The sequence below is a fragment of the Callorhinus ursinus genome, unplaced genomic scaffold (assembly GCF_003265705.2).
Source record: "Callorhinus ursinus isolate GAN/ISIS: 27379988/994484 unplaced genomic scaffold, GSC_fseal_2.0 scaffold5, whole genome shotgun sequence".
NCBI lineage: Eukaryota > Metazoa > Chordata > Mammalia > Carnivora > Otariidae > Callorhinus > Callorhinus ursinus.
In genome coordinates, this window is record NW_027397067.1 from 66,926,841 (window position 1) to 66,947,343 (window position 20,503).

General features: G+C 36.8%; 2 protein-coding genes across 13 annotated transcripts in view; one reads left to right on the forward strand and one right to left on the reverse strand.

Moving 5' to 3' along the window:
- Positions 1-20,503, forward strand: part of RNF139 (ring finger protein 139) — a 32,687-nt gene that overhangs the window by 5,878 nt on the left and 6,306 nt on the right. The window contains exon 2 of one of the 5 annotated variants that reach the window (XR_012378323.1): positions 4,384-4,484. The exons of 3 other annotated variants lie outside the window; for them this stretch is intronic. Coding sequence is in view for 1 of the 2 variants with exons in the window: in XM_025871082.2 (XP_025726867.1) it covers positions 4,384-6,197 (1,814 nt within the window). In the remaining variant the exon portion in view is untranslated. Of the gene's footprint in view, positions 1-4,383; positions 6,452-20,503 lie in introns of those variants that run through there. One more of the 5 variants, XM_025871082.2, reaches the window with a different exon arrangement.
- Positions 7,050-20,503, reverse strand: part of TATDN1 (TatD DNase domain containing 1) — a 42,375-nt gene continuing 28,921 nt past the window's right edge. For all 8 annotated transcript variants that reach the window (XM_025871085.2, XM_073893196.1, XM_025871088.2 and 5 more), the window contains 3 exons: positions 12,125-12,195; positions 10,382-10,508; positions 7,050-7,231 (listed from right to left, as the gene is read on the reverse strand). In XM_025871085.2, coding sequence (XP_025726870.2) covers positions 7,135-7,231; positions 10,382-10,508; positions 12,125-12,195 — 295 coding nt within the window. In that variant the 3' untranslated portion in view covers positions 7,050-7,134. The remainder of the gene's footprint in view (positions 7,232-10,381; positions 10,509-12,124; positions 12,196-20,503) is intronic.

The following is a 20,503-nucleotide window of genomic DNA, read 5'->3' on the forward strand; positions in this document are numbered from 1 at the left end:
AAAAATAAAAAACGTGAAAAGACCAGCCACATACCTGGAGAAGATACTTGCAGTACAGGTAACTGACAAAGAATTTGTAGTCAGATTATTTTTAAGTGTCTACAACTCAAGAAGGAAAAACAACTCCATAGATGAATGGGCAAAAGATAAATTGGCAATTCAGAGGAAGAAACATGAATGGCCAATAAATTGGAAGATACCTTCTTTGATAAGTAATCAGAAATGCATTTTTTTTTTTTAGGGAGGTAAAAAAAAGTAAAAAAGGTAAAAAAAATCTCCATGTTTACAATGAGATCCCCTTTGGGTAAAAAGCAAAAAAGAACGTGTTTATGAATATATTTATGAAAAACTTTGTTTTATTCTTCCTCTAATACCTATAAGGTTTACTTTAAAAAATTATATTCAGATTTCTTTTTAATAAAAACATGTTAAAAATCTTAGAAGCAAAAACTTAGTGTTCTGATTAATAAAAGAGTTAGAATACCCTTTTTAACCCAAAATGAGAGTTTGATAGAAAAATTTTCTTTATGCTGTGGTTTATCAAGTATACCCATAGATTAACATTTCAAGATATTTTATTTGTCCACATTTCATTGCTGAGGGCTCCCTTTGGATTAAGGTAATCATAACATTTCTGTGCTGTTCCATCTTTACTCTGTTAGGCATTTAAATGTTTTTCCACAGTTTTCTTTAGCTCATGTTTAAAAGGTCCTTAAAGATACCTGGATAGTTTTATAAATGTAATGTCTTATTTCCTTCTAATTTATAGTCCTAAATTTCCAGACAAGGTTAAAGAAGGTATGAATGTGTTTTACACATAAAGGGGTTAAATGCTTTGTTGTACACTGTGCCTGGGTAGTGTTTGTTTTGTTTGCTTGTTTCTGATAGTCAAATTGCAAAGGTCCTTCCTGAAACTCTCTCCTGAATTGAGTTCTATGTATCTTCAAAGTTCCTGAATTGATTTTGCTCCTTGCCTGTTTTCCTACCCTGAAGACTTCAGTAAAACTCTAATCACTGGAGAACTGGATCCCTGAGATGTGCTTTCAGTTACTTCTATTCTCCAGTGTCCCACGGTGATTTTTCTTCATAAAGTAGCATTTATATATAGTCTTGATTACTTCTTCGGATCACTCTTAAATCCTAATGAGAAACTACACCTGGGCTTAATTTTCTTAGGCCTCTCGGATAAATACCAAGAGTTTTATATCTGAAGTTGTGAAAAGGCAACAAACTTTGATGCTATTGACAATACTCCCTAAAGTATTGGAGGAGTGTTACTGGAGAGATTTCTGTGAAATTAGAGCTGATTTTTCCTACATTCCATACATAGGAACATGAGTATAAAAGAAAAATGTAAGCACCTTACATACATGCAACTTTTGGGTAGGAATTAAAATAATTTTGTACTATTCTTGAAATATTTCATCATTATGTCTTGGGGTATAATTTTAATCACGAGAAGAGTGGTATCTTTTTTTTTTTTTTAATTCATTTGAGACAGAGAGAGCATGAGCAGGAGGAGAGGCAGAAGCAAACTCCCTGCTGAGCAGGGAGCCCTACGTGGGGCTCATTCCCAGGATCTGGAGATCATGACCTGAGCTGAAGGCAGAAGCTTAACCATCTGAGTCACCCAGGCGCCCCAAGAAGAGTGGTATCTTACTGTTACTTGCTAGGATACATCCAGACTTTGAGTATAGTCTCACTACATTGTCTATCATCTCTTCCCCTTTTGTCCCTTTGATACATTTGCATGAAGCAAAATACACTTTTTCTACAGAAACATTTCTGAAAATCAAATCATTCCTTCATTTGTGTGTAAAAATAAGCTTCAAGGAAAAAAGCTATTAGAATAAAAAGGACTGGTTTATAAATTACAGCAGAGTTCATGAATATTCACAGGTAAAGATTAATTTACCCCTTTGTGAATAGCAAGTTGACAAAAAAACAGTCCCTGTTTGGCTTTCTCCTTATAAGTGGCATAAAATAGAACTTAACTTATTTGGGTGTTGTTTTGACTTGTTTTAGGAGATTGAGTTTTGTCTCAGGAAAAATACTTTTGTTTTTCTATGTAGAGAAAGCAAGATTACATATAGTGGCTTCCATTTCCTGTTACCTTATGGGAAAATGTTTCTAAACCTCCAAAAAAAGTTACTTTCTATTGAAAGGGCCTATTCCCAGCTGTCAACTCTTTGGGAGATTATTAATGGCCCATTTGTTCCAGGAATCAGATGGTTCTTATGCAGAAACTCATGTGTCTTTCAGGTGTTTTTGTGTCCTTTTCTCCTTTTCACAAATGACCTGACAGGTTGGCACAGGATAAATCTTAAGTTCATGGGGAAAGTCATCATTTAGAAGAACTAGCCCTTGCTTTTATATGCAATAGATTGTAAAATGCCTCTATTGTAATATGCAGTGTCCTTTCTTGATTACGTGCTGAAATAAGGTGGACAGATGATTAATTTGGGGTTTGCCACTTTTGCTGTACTCCAAGCTCTGGTTTCTCAAGCTTTGTCTTAGCTTTTCATAGGTTTCAGTTTCCATGTGGGCTGTGTTTTGTGGTTGCCTTGAAAAATATAATCCAGAATTCTACATTAACATTTCCCTAGTTATTTCAATAAACAATGAAATAATTTATTTTCTGCAGAATATTTTGGGATTCATAATGTGCAAGGTAGAATCCTTGCTTGCTATCACAGGATACATTATATAACAGGGTAGATGACCTCCTCAGATAACTACAAACTACAATATCAGGTAGTGTATGAGTATTGGGCATTTCACTGAGTTCTCTTGGTAATTTCAAAGATCAGTAACTATCAGAGAAAATTGGTCTACTGGATGGGTAGGATTTGAACAGTCAGGGATTTGGGAAGCTCACTGTAGCAGGCAAAAAGAAGAATGTAAACATACCTGCGGTTATGGCAGAGAAAGGGGTGTGTTGGAGAAAGTCTGGAGTGGTGGGGTGTGTGTGGGAAGGAATACCACATTGGATCCTTGAGTGGGTGGACAAGGAATGTAGATTTTTGTTGATAGTAATTTCAAGGGCTGCTGCTTTTGAGCAAAGAAATGCAGAAAGGCACTTTTTGGCTAGATGGGATTGTAGTTAGATTTGGACAAGTTTAGAGACCGGCTAACAGGTTGGTGTCACTGAGAAAAGGGGGGAGGTAACAGGTGTTAGTAGAATTGGCAAATAACTGTCAAAGTTTTAGGGTTCGGGGCTGGAGGTGCCATTAAGAGAATAATGGTACCTTTAACTGAAACTGGAAATCTCAAGAGTTATTTGAAGTCCGTTAGGTTTTAGAAATCTTGAGTGTTGCACTTGTAACGTAGAAGTGGAATCAGGTGTATATTTGGATATCCTTTCCATATTGAAACCTTGGGCAATAATGTTTATTGTGATCTCACAAAATTTGTCAGAGCAAAAGAAAGATGATGCTGGATGCGCATCACACACATCACACTATACTTTGTTACATATGGAGTGTGGGGGATACTTATTCCATTTTTTTAAAACATGCTTTGGTTTTCTGAATGTTTTTGTAATTTGAAGAATAAAAAGGGTTGACTGTAGTAAGAGATACAGTAATGTACAGGAAAAAGAACTTGGATGATGTTTCTGAAATCTGTCGGAAAGTATGTAGAGAGGGGAAAACAAACAAAAAAACCCCCCAAATTTAAGGAGCAGGAAAAATAAAAGCCAGCAGGAGTTCACTGAGAAAAAGAAGGCATTAGGTGTAAGTATAAAAGTTAAACACTCGATTTCCTAAAGAACACTTTTAAGAAAAAGAAATCTAAGATTTAATAGGAACAAATATTTGCATTTTGGTTATTTTTAGTGGTTATGAAATTATAAAGGACATGTTCTTTCAAGATTTAAAAACTTATTAAAATGTAGGTATCACTAATAACTAATCTTGAAGATCATTTAGTAATTTGGTGTCTGGATATATAGTACTACTTGAATTTGTAACTTAAAAGATAAGGAGTAATATTTTAAAAAATAGTATGATTGGTCTGTTGAACTCTGACTTTACAAAACTTTTCATGGCCTTTAAACCTAAATTGTCTTGAGACTTAATGTTCATGACTTCGAAAATACTGTATTTCCTAATTAAGGGAAGAGGGGCATAACTGTTAGTACAAAAACATTCTTAAAAATGTTGGTTAAGTGTCTGCCTTCTGCTCAGGTCATGATCTCGGGGTCCTGGGATTGCACCCCGCATGAGGCTCCCTGCTTAGCTGGGGTCTGCTTTTCCCTCTACCCCTTTCCCCGCTTGTGCTCGCACGGGCATTCTCTCTCTCTCTCAAATAAATAAAATCTTAAAAAAAATGTTGCACTCAAATGACCTTTCTTTCCTTCTTCTTCTTCTTTTTTTTTTTTAGGTATATTTGTATCCAGTATTGTTCTGATCTTGTCACAACGATCACTTTTCAAGTTTTACATGTACAGTTCAGCCTTTCTATTAGCTGCAACTTCAGTGTTGGTAAATTATTATGCTTCTTTGCACATTGACTTCTATGGTGCCTACAACACATCAGCTTTCGGAATTGAGCTGCTTCCTCGAAAAGGGCCCTCGCTGTGGATGGCACTCATCGTTCTACAGCTCACCTTAGGAATTGGATACATTACACTATTACAAATTCATTCCATCTATTCACAATTAATTATTTTGGATCTCTTGGTTCCTGTGATAGGCTTAATCACAGAGCTCCCATTACACATCCGAGAGACTTTAGTTTTTACTTCTTCCTTGATTCTCACATTAAACACAGTGCTTGTCTTGGCAGTGAAACTTAAGTGGTTTTATTATTCTACACGATATGTTTATCTTTTGGTGAGGCACATGTATAGAATTTATGGATTACAGTTATTACTGGAGGACACATGGAAGAGGATTCGTTTCCCAGATATACTGAGAGTCTTTTGGCTAACGAGAATTACAGCTCAGGCTACAGTGTTGGTGTACATTTTAAGGATGGCAAATGAAACGGATTCCTTCTTTATTTCTTGGGATGACTTCTGGGACCTCATTTGCAATCTTATAATTAGTGGATGTGATTCTACACTAACTGTACTGGGCATGAGTGCTGTAATTTCCTCAATAGCCCATTATTTGGGCCTTGGAATATTGGCCTTTATTGGATCAACCGAAGAAGACGACAGGCGGCTTGGCTTCGTAGCACCTGTTTTATTTTTTATTTTGGCTCTTCAGACTGGTTTAAGTGGGCTAAGACCAGAAGAGAGACTTATTCGCTTAAGTAGAAACATGTGCCTTTTATTAACTGCAGTCCTGCATTTCATCCACGGAATGACAGACCCTGTATTAATGTCTCTCAGTGCCTCTCATGTGTCATCTTTCCGTAGACATTTTCCTGTGCTCTTTGTCTCTGCTTGCCTGTTTATTCTTCCTGTTTTACTCAGTTACATTCTTTGGCATCACTATGCACTAAATACATGGTTGTTCGCAGTTACAGCCTTTTGTGTGGAACTCTGCTTAAAAGTAATTGTTTCTCTCACTGTGTATACGTTATTCATGATTGATGGCTACTATAATGTCCTTTGGGAAAAGCTTGATGATTATGTCTACTATGTTCGTTCAACAGGCAATATAATTGAATTTATATTTGGAGTAGTAATGTTTGGAAATGGGGCTTACACTATGATGTTTGAGTCAGGAAGTAAAATTCGGGCTTGTATGATGTGTCTACATGCATATTTTAACATCTACTTACAAGCAAAAAATGGCTGGAAGACATTCATGAACCGTAGGACTGCTGTTAAGAAAATTAATTCACTTCCTGAAATAAAAGGGAGCCGCTTACAAGAAATAGATGATGTATGTGCAATCTGCTATCATGAGTTTACAACATCTGCTCGCATCACACCATGTAATCATTACTTCCATGCACTTTGCCTTCGGAAATGGCTGTACATCCAAGATACTTGTCCAATGTGCCATCAGAAAGTGTACATCGAAGATGATATTAAGGATAATTCAAATATATCTAACAACAATGGATTTATTGCACCCAATGAAAATCCAGAGGAAGCTGTAAGAGAAGCTGCTGCTGAATCTGACAGGGAATTGAACGAAGATGACAGTACAGATTGTGATGATGATGTTCAAAGAGAAAGAAATGGAGTGATTCAGCACACAGGCCCAGCAGCTGAAGAACTTAATGATGATACTGATTAAAATAGCATTTACTAATCATTGAGGTTATTTGTTTAAAACTCAGTTCATCCAAAATGGAGTAATATGCTTCACTTCAGTGTGTAACCAAGCACAAAAACAGTATCCATGTTGAATCTGTGAATGGTTTTCCGTTTACTGTGATGTGCTACTGTAAATATACCTCTTTAATTACTTCTGGTCTCTTTGGTGACCTATTTAAATTTGTGTACATTATTGTACATAGAATAAAATGTTTTCACGTTTTTATGACAAAATTTGAACAAACAGCTTTTTAATAGATGTAATGATATAATACAGTGCGTCAACTGTGCCAAAGATTCCTCAATGAAAGCATATAAAAGTATCTAACTCTGGACCCTAGTTTTTCTTTAAAATGGGTGGGAAAATGAAAATGCAAATCAGAGGAAACCACATTAAGTCAAGGAAATAATTTGGACCAGAGGATAAAAGCTATACATGTAGAGTATTTTAAAACGAAGGAGAAAATAGGCTGCCAGAAGAGACTTTTTTGAAATCTGAGTGTAGCACGTGGCTGAGCTAGGTTCAAGAGTCATGATTCAGAGACTGTGTAAGAGTTGAGAAACAGGCTTTTATCAACTAAACTTTGGTATAAAAACCAGAATGTGCTAATTGTTTAATTTTGATGTAAATAAAACCAGTATATTTGTTGGCCATTCTGTTTGCAGTGTTGACATAAAATTGTCCTTTCAGACTTTTGAAGCGATTACAAAATATTTGGGAATTTTCATTGTTGTAAACTAAGACCTCAATTGATACTAAAATTCTGATCTGACTTGATGGATAAAAATGGGGGTATAGTATGTAGTAATATGGAATAACTCTTAAGACAACTTCCAGAGAATTCCTTTATTCAATCTTTCAGTAGGTTTTACCATGAAATTTTACATAAATGATGGGAAATGGAAAGAACATACCATCAGGAAAAAAATATTTTAATGGTGTTGTTATATAGTGTATTGGCTAATTCCAATGGATCCTGCTCTCTCACTGCTGACATTATCTCCAGTATTTGACTAAAAGAAAACAAAATGGTTCAATTTCCAGGTATATGCTCAGTTTTAAAGATACTAGTTTCCACATAAACTATTGTACTAGCACTCTTAACATAATAAGCTTAACAGGTATAAGGTTTTCAGCACCATCAACAGAAAAGTTTAACTGTTATATTTAAAATAGAGTAATCTGAGACAAACTTCTGGGGCAGTCTTGCATATAACTAGAGCCAAGGTCCAGGTTCAAATAAATTCGAAAACCAGCCCATATTATGTCAACCACAACTAATGGAACTAACCCAGTGAAAATGAAGAGTTCCTTTAAACTGTGGTCATTATGCATTCATTAGTGGGTCATAATGAGCTTTCAAAAAATAGACAAGGAAAAGTACATCACAGTAAGGGAAGTACTGTTTCATTTCTGTTTGGGTTTTATATATGTACATGTGTGCTGAGTCACAAGGTATTGTGGCATTGTGGGTATAGCAAAGTTTGAAAGCCACTGCTAAGAGAATTAGTCCCAGAAGCAGCAAGAATTTGGTGCATCATGACCAGCACAATGTCAGCAAAGGAAGTTAGAAGTTATTTACTTGGAACAATGTATTGTTATCGCGGTGGGGGGGGAGGAGAGATGCTTTCTCTTCCTGCACTTAACTCCCTGCAAGAGCGAGACTAGCCCAGGTGTCAAATCTTTCAGTCTGTGCCTAGAATAATAATCAGTAGTACTGTTCTCCAGCAGTACTATATATAGATGTTTTTATACATGAATTAGAAAGTTCTAAAGTCCAAATTAAACATTCAAATATCCGTTAAGATTTTCGTCCCTGGTATGGGTTTCTTAAATATGAACACCTAAAGGAATTAGAGATTAACTGGAATTTTTTAATTATATAATCGTAACGCAGCAGCCACACTTAATATAGACTAAATTTTTATCTGAGTAAGTCAAAATGTGCTAAAAGCAAATATATTAGCATTTAAATTGACAGTAAAGACCCAATTTTCTTATTAGTAGACTACAGAATTTTCCTCTTATCTACTCAGTTGTAACTTACCTGCATAATACTGTGTGAAATCAGTATGGTTCCTGCCACCCGTCTCCCTTTCAGTCCTTTCTCTATGCTGATACGCTACAGCTTTAAAAAAAAAAAAAAAAAAGAACCGCCCCTTTCCTGCTTAAAATCCTTTGAGTCCTGATGAAATCTGAACTACTAAATTGGCATATGAGAGCCCTCACCAATCTGGTCTCACTGTACCTTCCTAGGCTTATCACTTACCGTGCATCCTACTTTTTGCCACACTAAACTCACTGTTTTCCCTAGAGCAGCCACGCCCTTCTGCAGTCCGCCTTTGCTTGAGGTGTTTGTCTTGGTCTGGCACAACACCCAGCTGTACGCCGTGAACAGCTGAAGTGTCACCTTAGCTGAGCTATTTCTCCTCAAGGAAGGCAGCTGCTATGTCCTAGGGTCCTCATCATATACTTATACCTCTGTAACAGCACTAACATCTTGGACTATACTTTCTACTTATTTGCTCCAGGAGGGTTAAGGATCCCTGTCTGATTCCTTCAATGTCTTATCCAAAGTGCCTGGCAGAATGTACCTAGTCATCTGGTGGATGGATGCAGGGCAGGGATTGTCCTGATTGTTCTAGGTAGCCTCAGTAACTTGTACCTTTCCTGACATGCAGGAGCTTCAAAATGTGTTTCAAGGAATTTAAAATCTAAAAGGGAGGCAAGATCTCTATAAAAATAATTAAAACATAAAAAAATTGTTAATAGATGGGTTTGATAAAAATGACTTTGTAAGTAGGAATTAATTAGTAATTAGCATTAGACTAGAGGCATGTGTGTTTTTGAAATGTGGTTTAAAAATTTTCAGTTTGTAAATGCTGGCTTTCCCAAGCTCCGCCTCCTCAACTGGTATTCATGATTGCTGATGAAACTCAAGCTTTCTTGGTTCTTAACAGTCTGCATTTGGAAGACCTTAGAATTTTGTTTTTCAAATGTGTCTCTAAAGTCAACAGCAATATTGTACTTAACATTAAGGCAGTATATAAAACTGATGTGGATACACTGTTGGCAAATACTTCCCCTGAGCTGGTTACTAGAAAAATACCAGTTTCTTGTCTCTAGTGTCCTATTAAATCTTTATAAAGAATGATTCAGTAATAATTGTCTTCTGTCTTCTGACTGAATTTGCAACTACCTACATTTCATAAAAGTTACAAGTGATTCTTTACTAATCAGAATTTAAATACATTCCTCAGCCTATGGGTTTTAAAACATTCGGTTTTAAAATCTCTGCCAACACGAGCATGTTAATAAAGGAAAATCTTTCCAGTATAATTTTTATAGAATAAATCTGCAGTTCTCTGCCTGCTGAATTTTAGATCCGGCTTACCTAATACTCTTATCTGTTAAAAACTAAAAAAGTACATATGGAAGGAATTACTACAACCTAAAAGTAACAGTTCAGTTGCCTGAACTGGTAAACCATACTAGACTGATATAATCTATATTTAAATTATCTGCTTATGCAAACAAAAACTGGATGATGTGCCCATTAACATGATACAAACTTATCTTGTAAGTTATAAGCTCTATAGCTGCTTAACAGTTGGATGGTAAACAGCCCCTCTTTTCACATGCTATGTATTATAATCAAAAAATGATGCTGAATTACTGCTTGGTCCCCCTCCCCCACCTTTTGGGTTAGAAAAAGGAAATCCTTTCATAACTTGACCTTTTTGTTCAGAGGCTTCAAGAAATGTGTTACTACTTAGGTTTATTCAGGTTGTCAAATAATTTAAAATACACAAAAAGGTCTCCTGCTAAGAGTGTATTTTTTATAACCATCAGCAAGGAGGCTGCATGAGAATCTTTTTTTCCCTTTCCTACAAAATGACAAATGACCAAAATCACATGAAGTTTTCACTCCTGTAATTAAACCACTTTTAATGAGTTGAGAGGTTGAGATGATGGGAAAAGAGGAGCCTAGATAGAGCAGTTCAGGTGCAGAGCCTTCCAAATCCCTGCATTAAAATGGTAGCTTTTGATGTGAACTTCATTTGGATGTCACCCAACTTTAATTCGGTCCCTTGAGTTCATTTTGTAAATGGCATTTGGTGTTGACTTTAATGTTCTGAAGACCATGAAAACAAAATACTTACATTATATGGCAGGGCTCATTCCTGTCTTTTACACAGTGCCCATTTTCCCACTTCTTTTTGGTAGGAAATGAAGTTTTTATGTATTTTGATCCAGCATGTGTACTTTTCACTCCACACCAAGGTGCGTCTAGAGTTAAGCAAAGATAGTAGTCTCTTATGAGGTTTATCTTTGAAATCACTGTTTTCTTAATTAACGTTATCAAACAAATACATAACTTCTAAAATGTAAGTCATGATTCACCTTTAAAAATGGTAAAACAACAATTCTAAGCACAAGATTAAACCTTGAACTGTACAAATTTTAAAATGCCTTTTAAAAAAATTTTAAGTGCTTTTTAAGACTCACTTTCATTACATTTTTTTCTGCTAACATTACTGTTGGTGTATGGCATACTTTAAAAAAAGAAAGCTAAAAGAAATACAAATTGTAACCTGAAAACATTTAAGTTAAGCCTCTCTTTGCCTCTACTGAATGTGAAACAGTGGCTTTAAATACTGGCATTGGGGCATCGGGGTGGCTCAGTTGGTCATGATCCTGGGGTCTTGGGATCCAGCCCCACATCAGGCTCCCTGCTCAGCGGGGGAGTCTGCTTCTCCCTCTCCCTCTGCTCCTCCTCTCCGCTTATGTTCTCTAACTAAATCTTTTTTTAAAAAAATACTGGGATTATTCACTTACCTCTTTCTTTCATAAAGAATTATAAGAATTCACACATTTTACAAGCATTGTACTTTTTTTTTTAATTTACCATATTAACCATTTTCTTTTTTTTTTTTTTTTTTTAAGATTTTTCATTTATTTGACAGAAGAGCACAGCAGAGGGAATGGCAGAGGGAGAGGGAGAAGCAGGCTCTGCACTGAGCAGGGAGCCCGATGCAGGACTCGATCCCAGGACCCTGGGATCATGACCTGAGCCCAAGGCAGACGCTTAACCATCTGAGCCACCCAGGCGCCCTGCACTGTACTTTTAATAAGATCATTTCATTTTCATGACTCTCCAAGAAAATAAACCTGATTTCTTCAGAATGGCTAAGTCTTGACTTTCCTAAAAAAGTCCCTATGTATAAGTAAAGCCTTGAGTTCAGGGTTAGGTAAAATGTTTAGCTTCTAAGCTTATTATAAGAGGCAACAGATTAATTTCTAAAATTCCTTGACTAAACCAGTTTGATTTAAATTCTTGTACCTTATTTGAAAAGTATTGTAGGGTGCCTGGGTGGCTCAGTTGGTTAAGCGACTGCCTTCGGCTCAGGTCATGATCCTGGAGTCCCGGGATCGAGTCCCACATCGGGCTCCCTGCTCAGCGGGGAGTCTGCCTCTCCCTCTGACCTTCTTCCCTCTCGTGCTCTCTCTCTACCATTCTCTCTCTCAATAAATAAAAATCTTAAAAAAAAAAAAGTATTGTAGAATTAAGCCATTACAATTTTACAAAAAAAATTCTGAAGTTTTTGAAACCCCAAGTGAGATAACTTCATTAAGACTACTTGTTTAATAAAATATTTATAATTACAACCCCCTTAGTTAAATATCCTAATATTCTTTTTTTAAGTGCTTAGGCTTAATCAGACTTCTAAAACTGAAAAACTTGATTGCATAAATACTTTTCTGTCAATTGATAAAAAACCCAAAGGTTTTCTGAAAAGTATAATTGCTGAAGCTATGAGTGAGCTGTTTTAAAATTTTTTTTGTCTGGCTCTTTTTTGGTATGGTTTAATATGAAAATCAAAGTTCTAAAAGCATAAACTTACCAGTTTCAATCATTAGTTTTTCACTAGGTATTGACTTCAGAACTTCCAAATTAGCCTCAGTTTTCAGCGAGCTTAAAAAAAATTTATAGATATATTTAACCAACTTTTTTTCATATTACAAACTTATCTAAAACAGCTTACAAAACCTAAAGTCCCCAAACAAAACTTTGGTTGGCTAAAAGGGCAATATACACATTTCTATCCTTACAGAATCGATATTAGGATCTATTCTAACCACACTCTAGCAGGATGCAATTTTTTGTGTTTATCAGCTGACTGTCCAGTAACTTTCTGAATCAGTCTGTGTAAAACAACTTTTTCAAGAATTCATTTGTTTCCCTGGGTAATTTGCATAACTTAGGCTCAAAATGCTGAGTTTGAAGGTATGGCCAGTTCTGTTATGGGCCAAATACTACTCTGAAGGAATCGAAGTTAATGTTTCACTAATCAGCAATACAGTCTTCACAAAGGATGAAAATCACAATCCTAGAACTAGGAGTATTTAACAAGGAGATGTCCTTTTCCCCACATCTGGAAACAGGATCTTCCATTACTCTTGACATTCTGAAGCTTAATGTGTCTGGGCAAGAAACTTTTTTCTTTCATTTAGGGGAGTTAGAACCCTTCCAATTTAGATTCCTCCCCCCAACTCAGAAAAATTATGGGGTAAAGGAATTTTCCCCTTTTGTTTTCTCTCTTTCTGGGACTTGTATTAGTCAGTTTTACAACTCCTGAATTGGTCTGCTATGGCCCTGTTTCTTTTATCCTTTCCTGGGAAATTAACTTTCATTTCCTTAACTTTCATTTTCAGACCCTGAGACAGACTGGATTATTGGTCCCAATTCTTCACTTTCCTTTAATAGAAATGTATCTGCACCCTTGCGATGGTTCTTAGTAGGAAGGAGGAGGAGTTGAATCTGGCCATGGCCTCAAGACTTGCTTTGACCAGATGACATGGCCAGAGGCTTGAAAATGCACTTTTTTTTTAAATTGATGGCACTTTTGTGATCTGAAAGTAGCTTGCACTAAATAGCCATTACCTCTTCAGCCTGGGCACCCAGAATGAAAACCCAGCTCAGATCTGAATTCAACATGTGCCTGTGGCAGAGAGATCTGCCTCTATCAGTCAACCCTCAGCTGATCCTAAGACCCAGGAGTATGAAAAAATACTGTAATATGCCAGTGAGTTTTAGGATGGTTTGTTATATAATGTGATGATGATTAATACTGTCCTTATGTTATATTTTTAATTTTAGCATATATTTAACTTTTTATTATGGAGAGATTAAAATATATGTAAAACTAGAATACAGAACCCCCATGTATTTATTACCCAGCCCCGATCTATTATCAACTCCTGGCTGATACTGTGCCATCCACTCATCCCAAACCTCTCCAGTATTATCTTGAAGGAAATTGAAAATGTTGCATAGTTTCAGCATTCTAGCATTTATTTCAGAAAATATTTTAGCATCTGTCTCCAAGCATGAAGTTTTTTTTTTTAATGTAACCACAATACTATTAATCATGCCTAAGGTTTTCCCAAGTCTTTTATCATAATATATCCAGTATTCAATCTGTCTCAATGTCCTACATTCTTCTTAAGTTTGTCTGACTGAGGATCCAAATGAGGGCCACACTGCAACTGGTCAGTGTTCTAAATCTCTTAACCTATTAAGTTTTCCTGCATCTCTTTTTCCCTTTAAAATTTGTTAAAGAAACCCAGTTGTTTGCCCTGAAGAGTTTCCCAGTCTTGATTTCATCTGTGTTCATCTGGATTTGTGTCTCTGGGCTCTGTATTCTGTTCCACTGATCTAGATGTCTGTTTAGTAGGTTCCTAATGTATGTTTTTTTTAGTAGAAGTATCGTGGACATATTATATTAGTTGTAGGTGTAAACCATAGAGATTTGACATTTGTTTACATCACCAAATACTGTAAGTGTAACCATCTGTCACCACACAAACTTATTAGAATATTATTGACTATCTTCTCTATATTGTGCTTTGCATCCACATGACTAATTTGTAACTGGAGTTTGTACCTCAGTACCCTTAAAACAGCCACCAGTTCTCCATATTTTTGAGTTAAATGTTTTTTGTTTGCTCACTTATTTAAGTAGGCTCCACACTGGATGTACTTTATTTGAAAAGTATTGTAGAATTAAGCTATTACAAAGATGACACTGTGTAAAAAAAAAAAAAAAATTCTCAAGTTTTTGAAACCCCAAGGTGAGATACATTAAGACTGCTTGTTTAGTAAAATATTTATAATTACATCTCCTTAGTTACCACATACTCTGACATCCCAATTTTAAGTACTTAGGCTTAATCAACTTCTAAAATTGAAAAATGTGACTGCATAAATACTTGTGCCAGTACCACATAGTTTTGATTACTATAGCTTTGTAGGACAGTTTGAAATCTAGGATTGTGATTAACTGCACCTTCGTTCTTTTTCAAGATTACTTTGGATCTTCAGGGTGTTCAATGGTTCCGTGCACATTTTAGAATTTTAGTTCTGTGAAAAATACTATTGGTGTTTTGATAGGGATTGCACTGAATCTGTGGATTGCTTTGGGTTGAGTGGACATTTTAACAATATTAATTCTTCCAATCCATGAGCATGGTGTATCTTTACATTTATCTGTTTCATTCATCAGTGTCTTACAGTTTTCAGAGTATAGGTCTTTAACTTCTTTGGTTAAATTTATTCCTAGGTATTTTTTTCCTTTTTGACACAATTGTCAGTGGGACTGTTTTCTTAATTTCTCTTTCGGCTAGCTCATTTTAGTGTATAGAGACCCAACTGATTTTTGTATATTAACTTTCTATCCTGCAACTTTACTGAATTCATTTATTCTTATGGTTTTATGGTGGAGTCCTTAGGGCTTTTTCTAAAAATACTACGTCACCTGCAAATAGTGACAGTTTTACTTCTTCCTTGCCAATCTGGATGCCTTTTCTTTTTCTTGTCTGATTGCTGTGGTTATGACTTCCAGTACTGTGTTGAATATGAGTGGCTAGAGTGGACATCCTTATATTGTTCCTAATCTCAAGAGGAAAAGCTTTCAACTTTTCACCACTGATTATGATGTGGGTTTGTCATATATGACATATATGGTCTTTATTATATTGAGGTATGTTCCCTCTGTACCCACTTTGTTGAGAGTTTCTATCATGAGTGGATTTGTTGAATTTTGTCAAATGCTTTTTCTGCATCTATTGAGATCATATGATTTTTGTCCTTCATTTTGTTAATGTGCTGTTCAGTTGGCAGACATAACCATTCTTGCATGCCTGGAACAAATCCCACATGGTCGTGGTGAATGATCCTTTTAATTGAATTCAATTTGCTGATATTTTGTTGAGGAATGCTTTATCATGTTTATCAGGGATATTTGCTTGTAATTTTCTATTTTGTAGTGCCTTTGGTTTTGGTTACCAGGGTAATGCTGGTTTCATAGAATGAATTTGGAAGCATTCCTTCCTCTTCAATTTTTTGGAATAGTTTGGGAAGAAGAGGTATTAACACTTATTTAAATGTTTGGTAGGATTCACCTGTAAAGCCATCTGCTTCCAGACTTTTGTTTTTTAGGAGTTTTTATCACCAGTTCAATTTCATTACTAGTGATCAGTCTGTTCAGATTTTGTTTCTTCCTAACTCGTTCTTGGAAGATTATATTTTTCTAGGAATTTATCCATTTCTTCTAGGTTGTCTGATTTGTTGGTGTATAATTTTTCAAAGTAGTCTCATAATCCACTGTATTTTGTGGTGTTGGCTGTTTCTTCCCCTTCATTTCTGATTTTGAGTCTTTTGTTTAAAAGTCTGGCTATATAGGTTTATCTATTTTGCTTATTTTTTCAAAGAACCAGCTCTAGTTTCATTGACTGTTTTTTCTCTCTTTTTAAGTCTATTTCATTTATTTCTGTTCTGATCTTTATTCTCTCTTATCTTCTAATTTTCGACTTCATTTCTTCTTTTTCTAGTTTCTTTAGGTATAACGTTAGATTGAGACTTTTGTTTTCTTGAGATAGGCCTGTATTCCTCCAGACTTCCCTTTTAGAACTGCTTTTGCTGCATCCTAAATATTTTGAACTGTTGTGTTTTCATTCGTCTCAAGGTATTTTTTGATTTCCTCAATCTACTGTTCAGTGGCATGTTCTTTAGCCTCCATGTGTTTTTTTTTTTTTCCAACGTTTTTCCTGTAATAGATTTTTTTTTAAGAATTTTTTTTTTAAGTAATCTCTATATCCATCGTAACTCACAATCCTGAGATCAAGTTGCATCTTCTACCAACTGAGCCAGCCAGGCACCCCTCTGTGATTGATTTCTACTTTCATACTGTTGTTTTTTTTTCATACTGTTGTAATCAGAAAAGATGCTTGACAGGATTTCAGTCTTCTTAAGTTTATGGAGACTTGTTTTGTGGCCTCACATGTGAACTATCATGGATAACGTTCCATGTACACTTGAATGTGTATTCTATGTTTGGATGGAGTGTTCTGTATATCTATTAAGTGTATTTGGTCTAATACTTCATTCAAAGCCACTGTTTCCTTATTGAGCTTCTGTTTGAATGATCTATCCATTGATGTAAGTGGGGTGTTAAAGTCCTGTACTATAATTGTATTACTATCAATTTCCCCCCTTTTGTCTGTTAATGAATTGCTTTATGTATTTTGATGCTATGTTGGGTGCAGATATTTACAACTGTTATTTCCTCTTGTTGGATCCCTTTATCATTGTGCAGTGCCCTTGTCTCTTATAGTTTACTTCAAAACAAAGACTATCATTTCAGTATTGCTACTGCAGCTTTTTGTTGTTGCTGCTGCTTAATATCATTTTCCTCACACTTTCAGTCTGCATGTGTCTTTAGGTCTGAAGTGAATCATAGGCACCGTATAGAAGGGTTTTTTGTTTGTTTTTTGTTTTTTAAATCCAGTCACCCCATGCTTTTTGATTGGAGTATTTGATCCATTTATGTTTAAGGTAATTATTGGTAGGTATGTGCTTATTACCATTTTGTTAATTGTTTCCTGGTTGCTTCTGTAGTTCTTTCTTCTCTTGTTTTCTTCCCTTATGGTTTGATGGCTTTCTTTAGTATTACATTTAGATTCCTTTCTCTTTACTTTTTGTGTATCTATTATAAGTTTTCAGTTTGTGGTTACCATGAGGTTCATATACAACATCCTATGTTTATAACAGTCTATTTTCAGTTGATGTTCACTTAAGTTTGAACACATTCTAAAAGCACTACATTATTTCCTCCTTTCCAAGTTTTATGTATATGGTGTCATTTTACATCTTTTTGTGTAATTATTAGAGAACTGATTTTACTGAGCTTTTTAATCTTCATACTAGTTTTATAAGTAAATGCTCTACTATCTTAACTGTATGTTTGCTTCTACCAGAGAAACTTTTTATGATTTTCTTCTAGTTAGCCTTTTCTTATCTGCTTAAAGTATGTTTACCATTTCTTGTAAAGACGGTTTAGTGGTAATGAACTCTCAAATTTTGTCTGAGAAATGCTCTCTCCTTGCATTCTAAATGATAACCTTGCCAGGCACAGTATTCTTGATTGTAGACTTTTTCCTTTCAGCACTTTGAATATATCATCACACCACTCCCTTCTGGCCTGCAAAGTTTTAGCTAAAAAAATCAGCTGACAGCATTAGGGGGTTTCCTTTGTATATAACTAGTTGCTTTTCTCCCACTGCTTTAAAGACTTTCTCTTTAACTTTTGGCCTTTTTATTATGTGCCTTGGTGTGGACTTCATTGAGTTCATCTTGTTTGGGGCTCTACTTGCTTCCTGGACATCTATTTCCTTCCCCAAGTTAAGAAAGCTTTCAACTGTTTCTTCAGATTTTCTGCCCCTCTCTCTTCTCCTTCTGGGACTCCTTTAGCACACTTGATGTCCTAGAGGTCTCTAACCTATCCTTATTTTAAAAAATTCCTTTTCTGTTCAGCTTGGATGGTTTCCACTACCCTGTCTTCCAGGTCACCAATCTGTTATTTTTCACTTCAGTTATTGTATTATCTCTAATTGGTTCTTTTTAATATTTTCTCTTTTTCTGATTTCATCCACTCCTTTCAAGTTCGCCGAGCATCTTTATGACCATGACTTTGAACTCTTTATCAGGTAGATTGTCTTGATTTTGTTTAGTTCTTTTTGTGAGGTTTTGTCTTGTTCTTTCAATTGGAATAAATTCTTCTGTCTTCCTACTTTGCCTTTTTCTTTTTTCCTCTTTGTATTATGTCACTTACACCTGCTAGCCTTGTAAGCAGTGGCCTTGTGTAGGAAGCATCCTGTGGGGTTAAGCAGCATAATATCCCCCATGGTCGCCAGAACCAAGCACTCCAGGGGTGTGTCCCATGTGGGCTGCCTATGCCCTCCTGTTGTGTGTGGCAACCGCTGTGGGTGTGCTGGTGGGCAGGGCTGTCCCCAAGTCCAGTTGGCTGAGAAGCCCTCCTGGAGTCACTGCAGGCAAGCTGGGTGGAGCTGGGATGTGATCCTAGCTGGAGCTGTCCACAAGGTGTGGGCGTTGGGGGCAGTAGTTGCTTTGTGGGTTCACCAGTCCCAAACAAGGTGACCCCTGGGTGTTGCTGGGCAGGAGCCACTTCGGAAGGGCACCTGCCTAAACTGGCAGGTTGGGTGGAGTGGGTCTGACAGGGAATGCCAGAGCAGGGTGGGCTGTGCTATCAAGACAGGAGTGTCAGAACTGACTCTTGTTAGCATCAGGCCAGAAAGGCTGGAGAAGAGCAAAAGAAATGGCACCTGCTAGCATTCCCAGTCCTGGAGAGATTTTCTACAGATCCCTGCCCCTCCAGCACACACCCTAAAATTAGCCAATAAATCTCCCTCCTGTATAACCCAGATACTTTTTCAACTGCTGCCTCGCCACTGGATCTTGGAGTGAGTAATACAGTGTGCTGGCCCTTTAAGAGTAGAGTCTCAGTTTCTTATAGCACTCTGGCTCTGCTGGAGTGAAGTCCTGATGGTTATCAAAGCCAAATGTGATGGGGGCTTGTCTTCCTGGTGCAGATCCCCAGGGCAGTCAGGGGGCAGGGGGCACCTGATGTGGGGCTTGATCTCCTTGCTCCTCTGGGAGGACCTCTACACCTGTGATATCCCTCCTGGTTGTGAGTTGCCATACCACATGTTTGGTTCCCTACCATGTCTCTGCTCCTCCTTACCCTTCACAGTGTGGCTTTTTCTTTATAGTGTGGAAGAGCTGTTCTAATCAGGTCATTCTCTGAACGCATTGGATTACGTATAGTTGTTGCATGGGTGTGTCTGTGGGAGGAGTTGGGATCCTCCTACTCCATCCACCGTGTTCCCTGGTCATGTCAACACGAAGGAAACTTTGCCTTCTGTATTTCTTACAGGATATCTAGAGTCTTGACCAGATTCAGGTTGGATTTTTTTTTTTCTTCTTTTTTTGGCAAGACTTTCATAGTTGGTGGTATGATCTTCTATTGTTTAGAGAGGCACACAGTGTCTGGCTGTATTTTAGTGATAGGAGGCAGCCATGGCTGCCCAGTGCTTAAGACCTCTTTGTTCACCAGGAGTTGCAGAATGTTGATAGAACTCTGTCAGCCCTTTATTCACTAGAATACTTGTATAAAAATTCCTGTGTCTACTATTAGGTACCCAGTGTAGTTGGGAGAGGGGAAGATTATGTATCTTCCTGTCGAATGTGTGGATTCCCTCACTTCCTCCAATGGTAGTGGTATTTTAACACAGACATTCAATTTTTAATCACTAAGGAACTCTTTTATGTTTTTTTCTTGTAATATTCTGTTCATATTTTATATCAGGTTTCTTTTAAATTTTTCCTTGTTTCCTCTGGTGTTAATTTTTCTATTTATCTTGGTCTTTTTCTTCTTATTGGTTCACCTCATTTATCCCGTGGTCCTCAATTATCAGTTTATACTTAAGGAGGCTTGAGTCGCCAGTGTTGTGTTCCCTCTGCTTTTGTGAAGACAGAGGACTTGTTTTACTGCCAGTTCTCTGAGTGGGGAGTCTAACTGGAAGCTCCTTGTGGGACAGGCCAGGACTGGGCATACTGATCTGCAATTTCATTTAAGAGTGAGAAGGGAGGGGGCTGTGAGGCTTTTGCTCCTCTAAATGCTTTCCTCTGGGATCAACGTCTGAATTGCCAAGTCTTGGCTTGCACAATTTGTCCAGTTTTCTTGAGAAAAGATATTTCCCTCTGAGTAGAAATGCTTGCTGCACCTGTACTCTGTGCCTGGCCGTGACTCTAGGGAGTGATAGCTTTCCCTACAGAGGCCTTGAATGCCCCGAACTTGGTCCTGTTTATCACTAATTCTAAACCCAAAGTCCTCTCTGTGATTCTGCATGCTAAATTTGTTCTC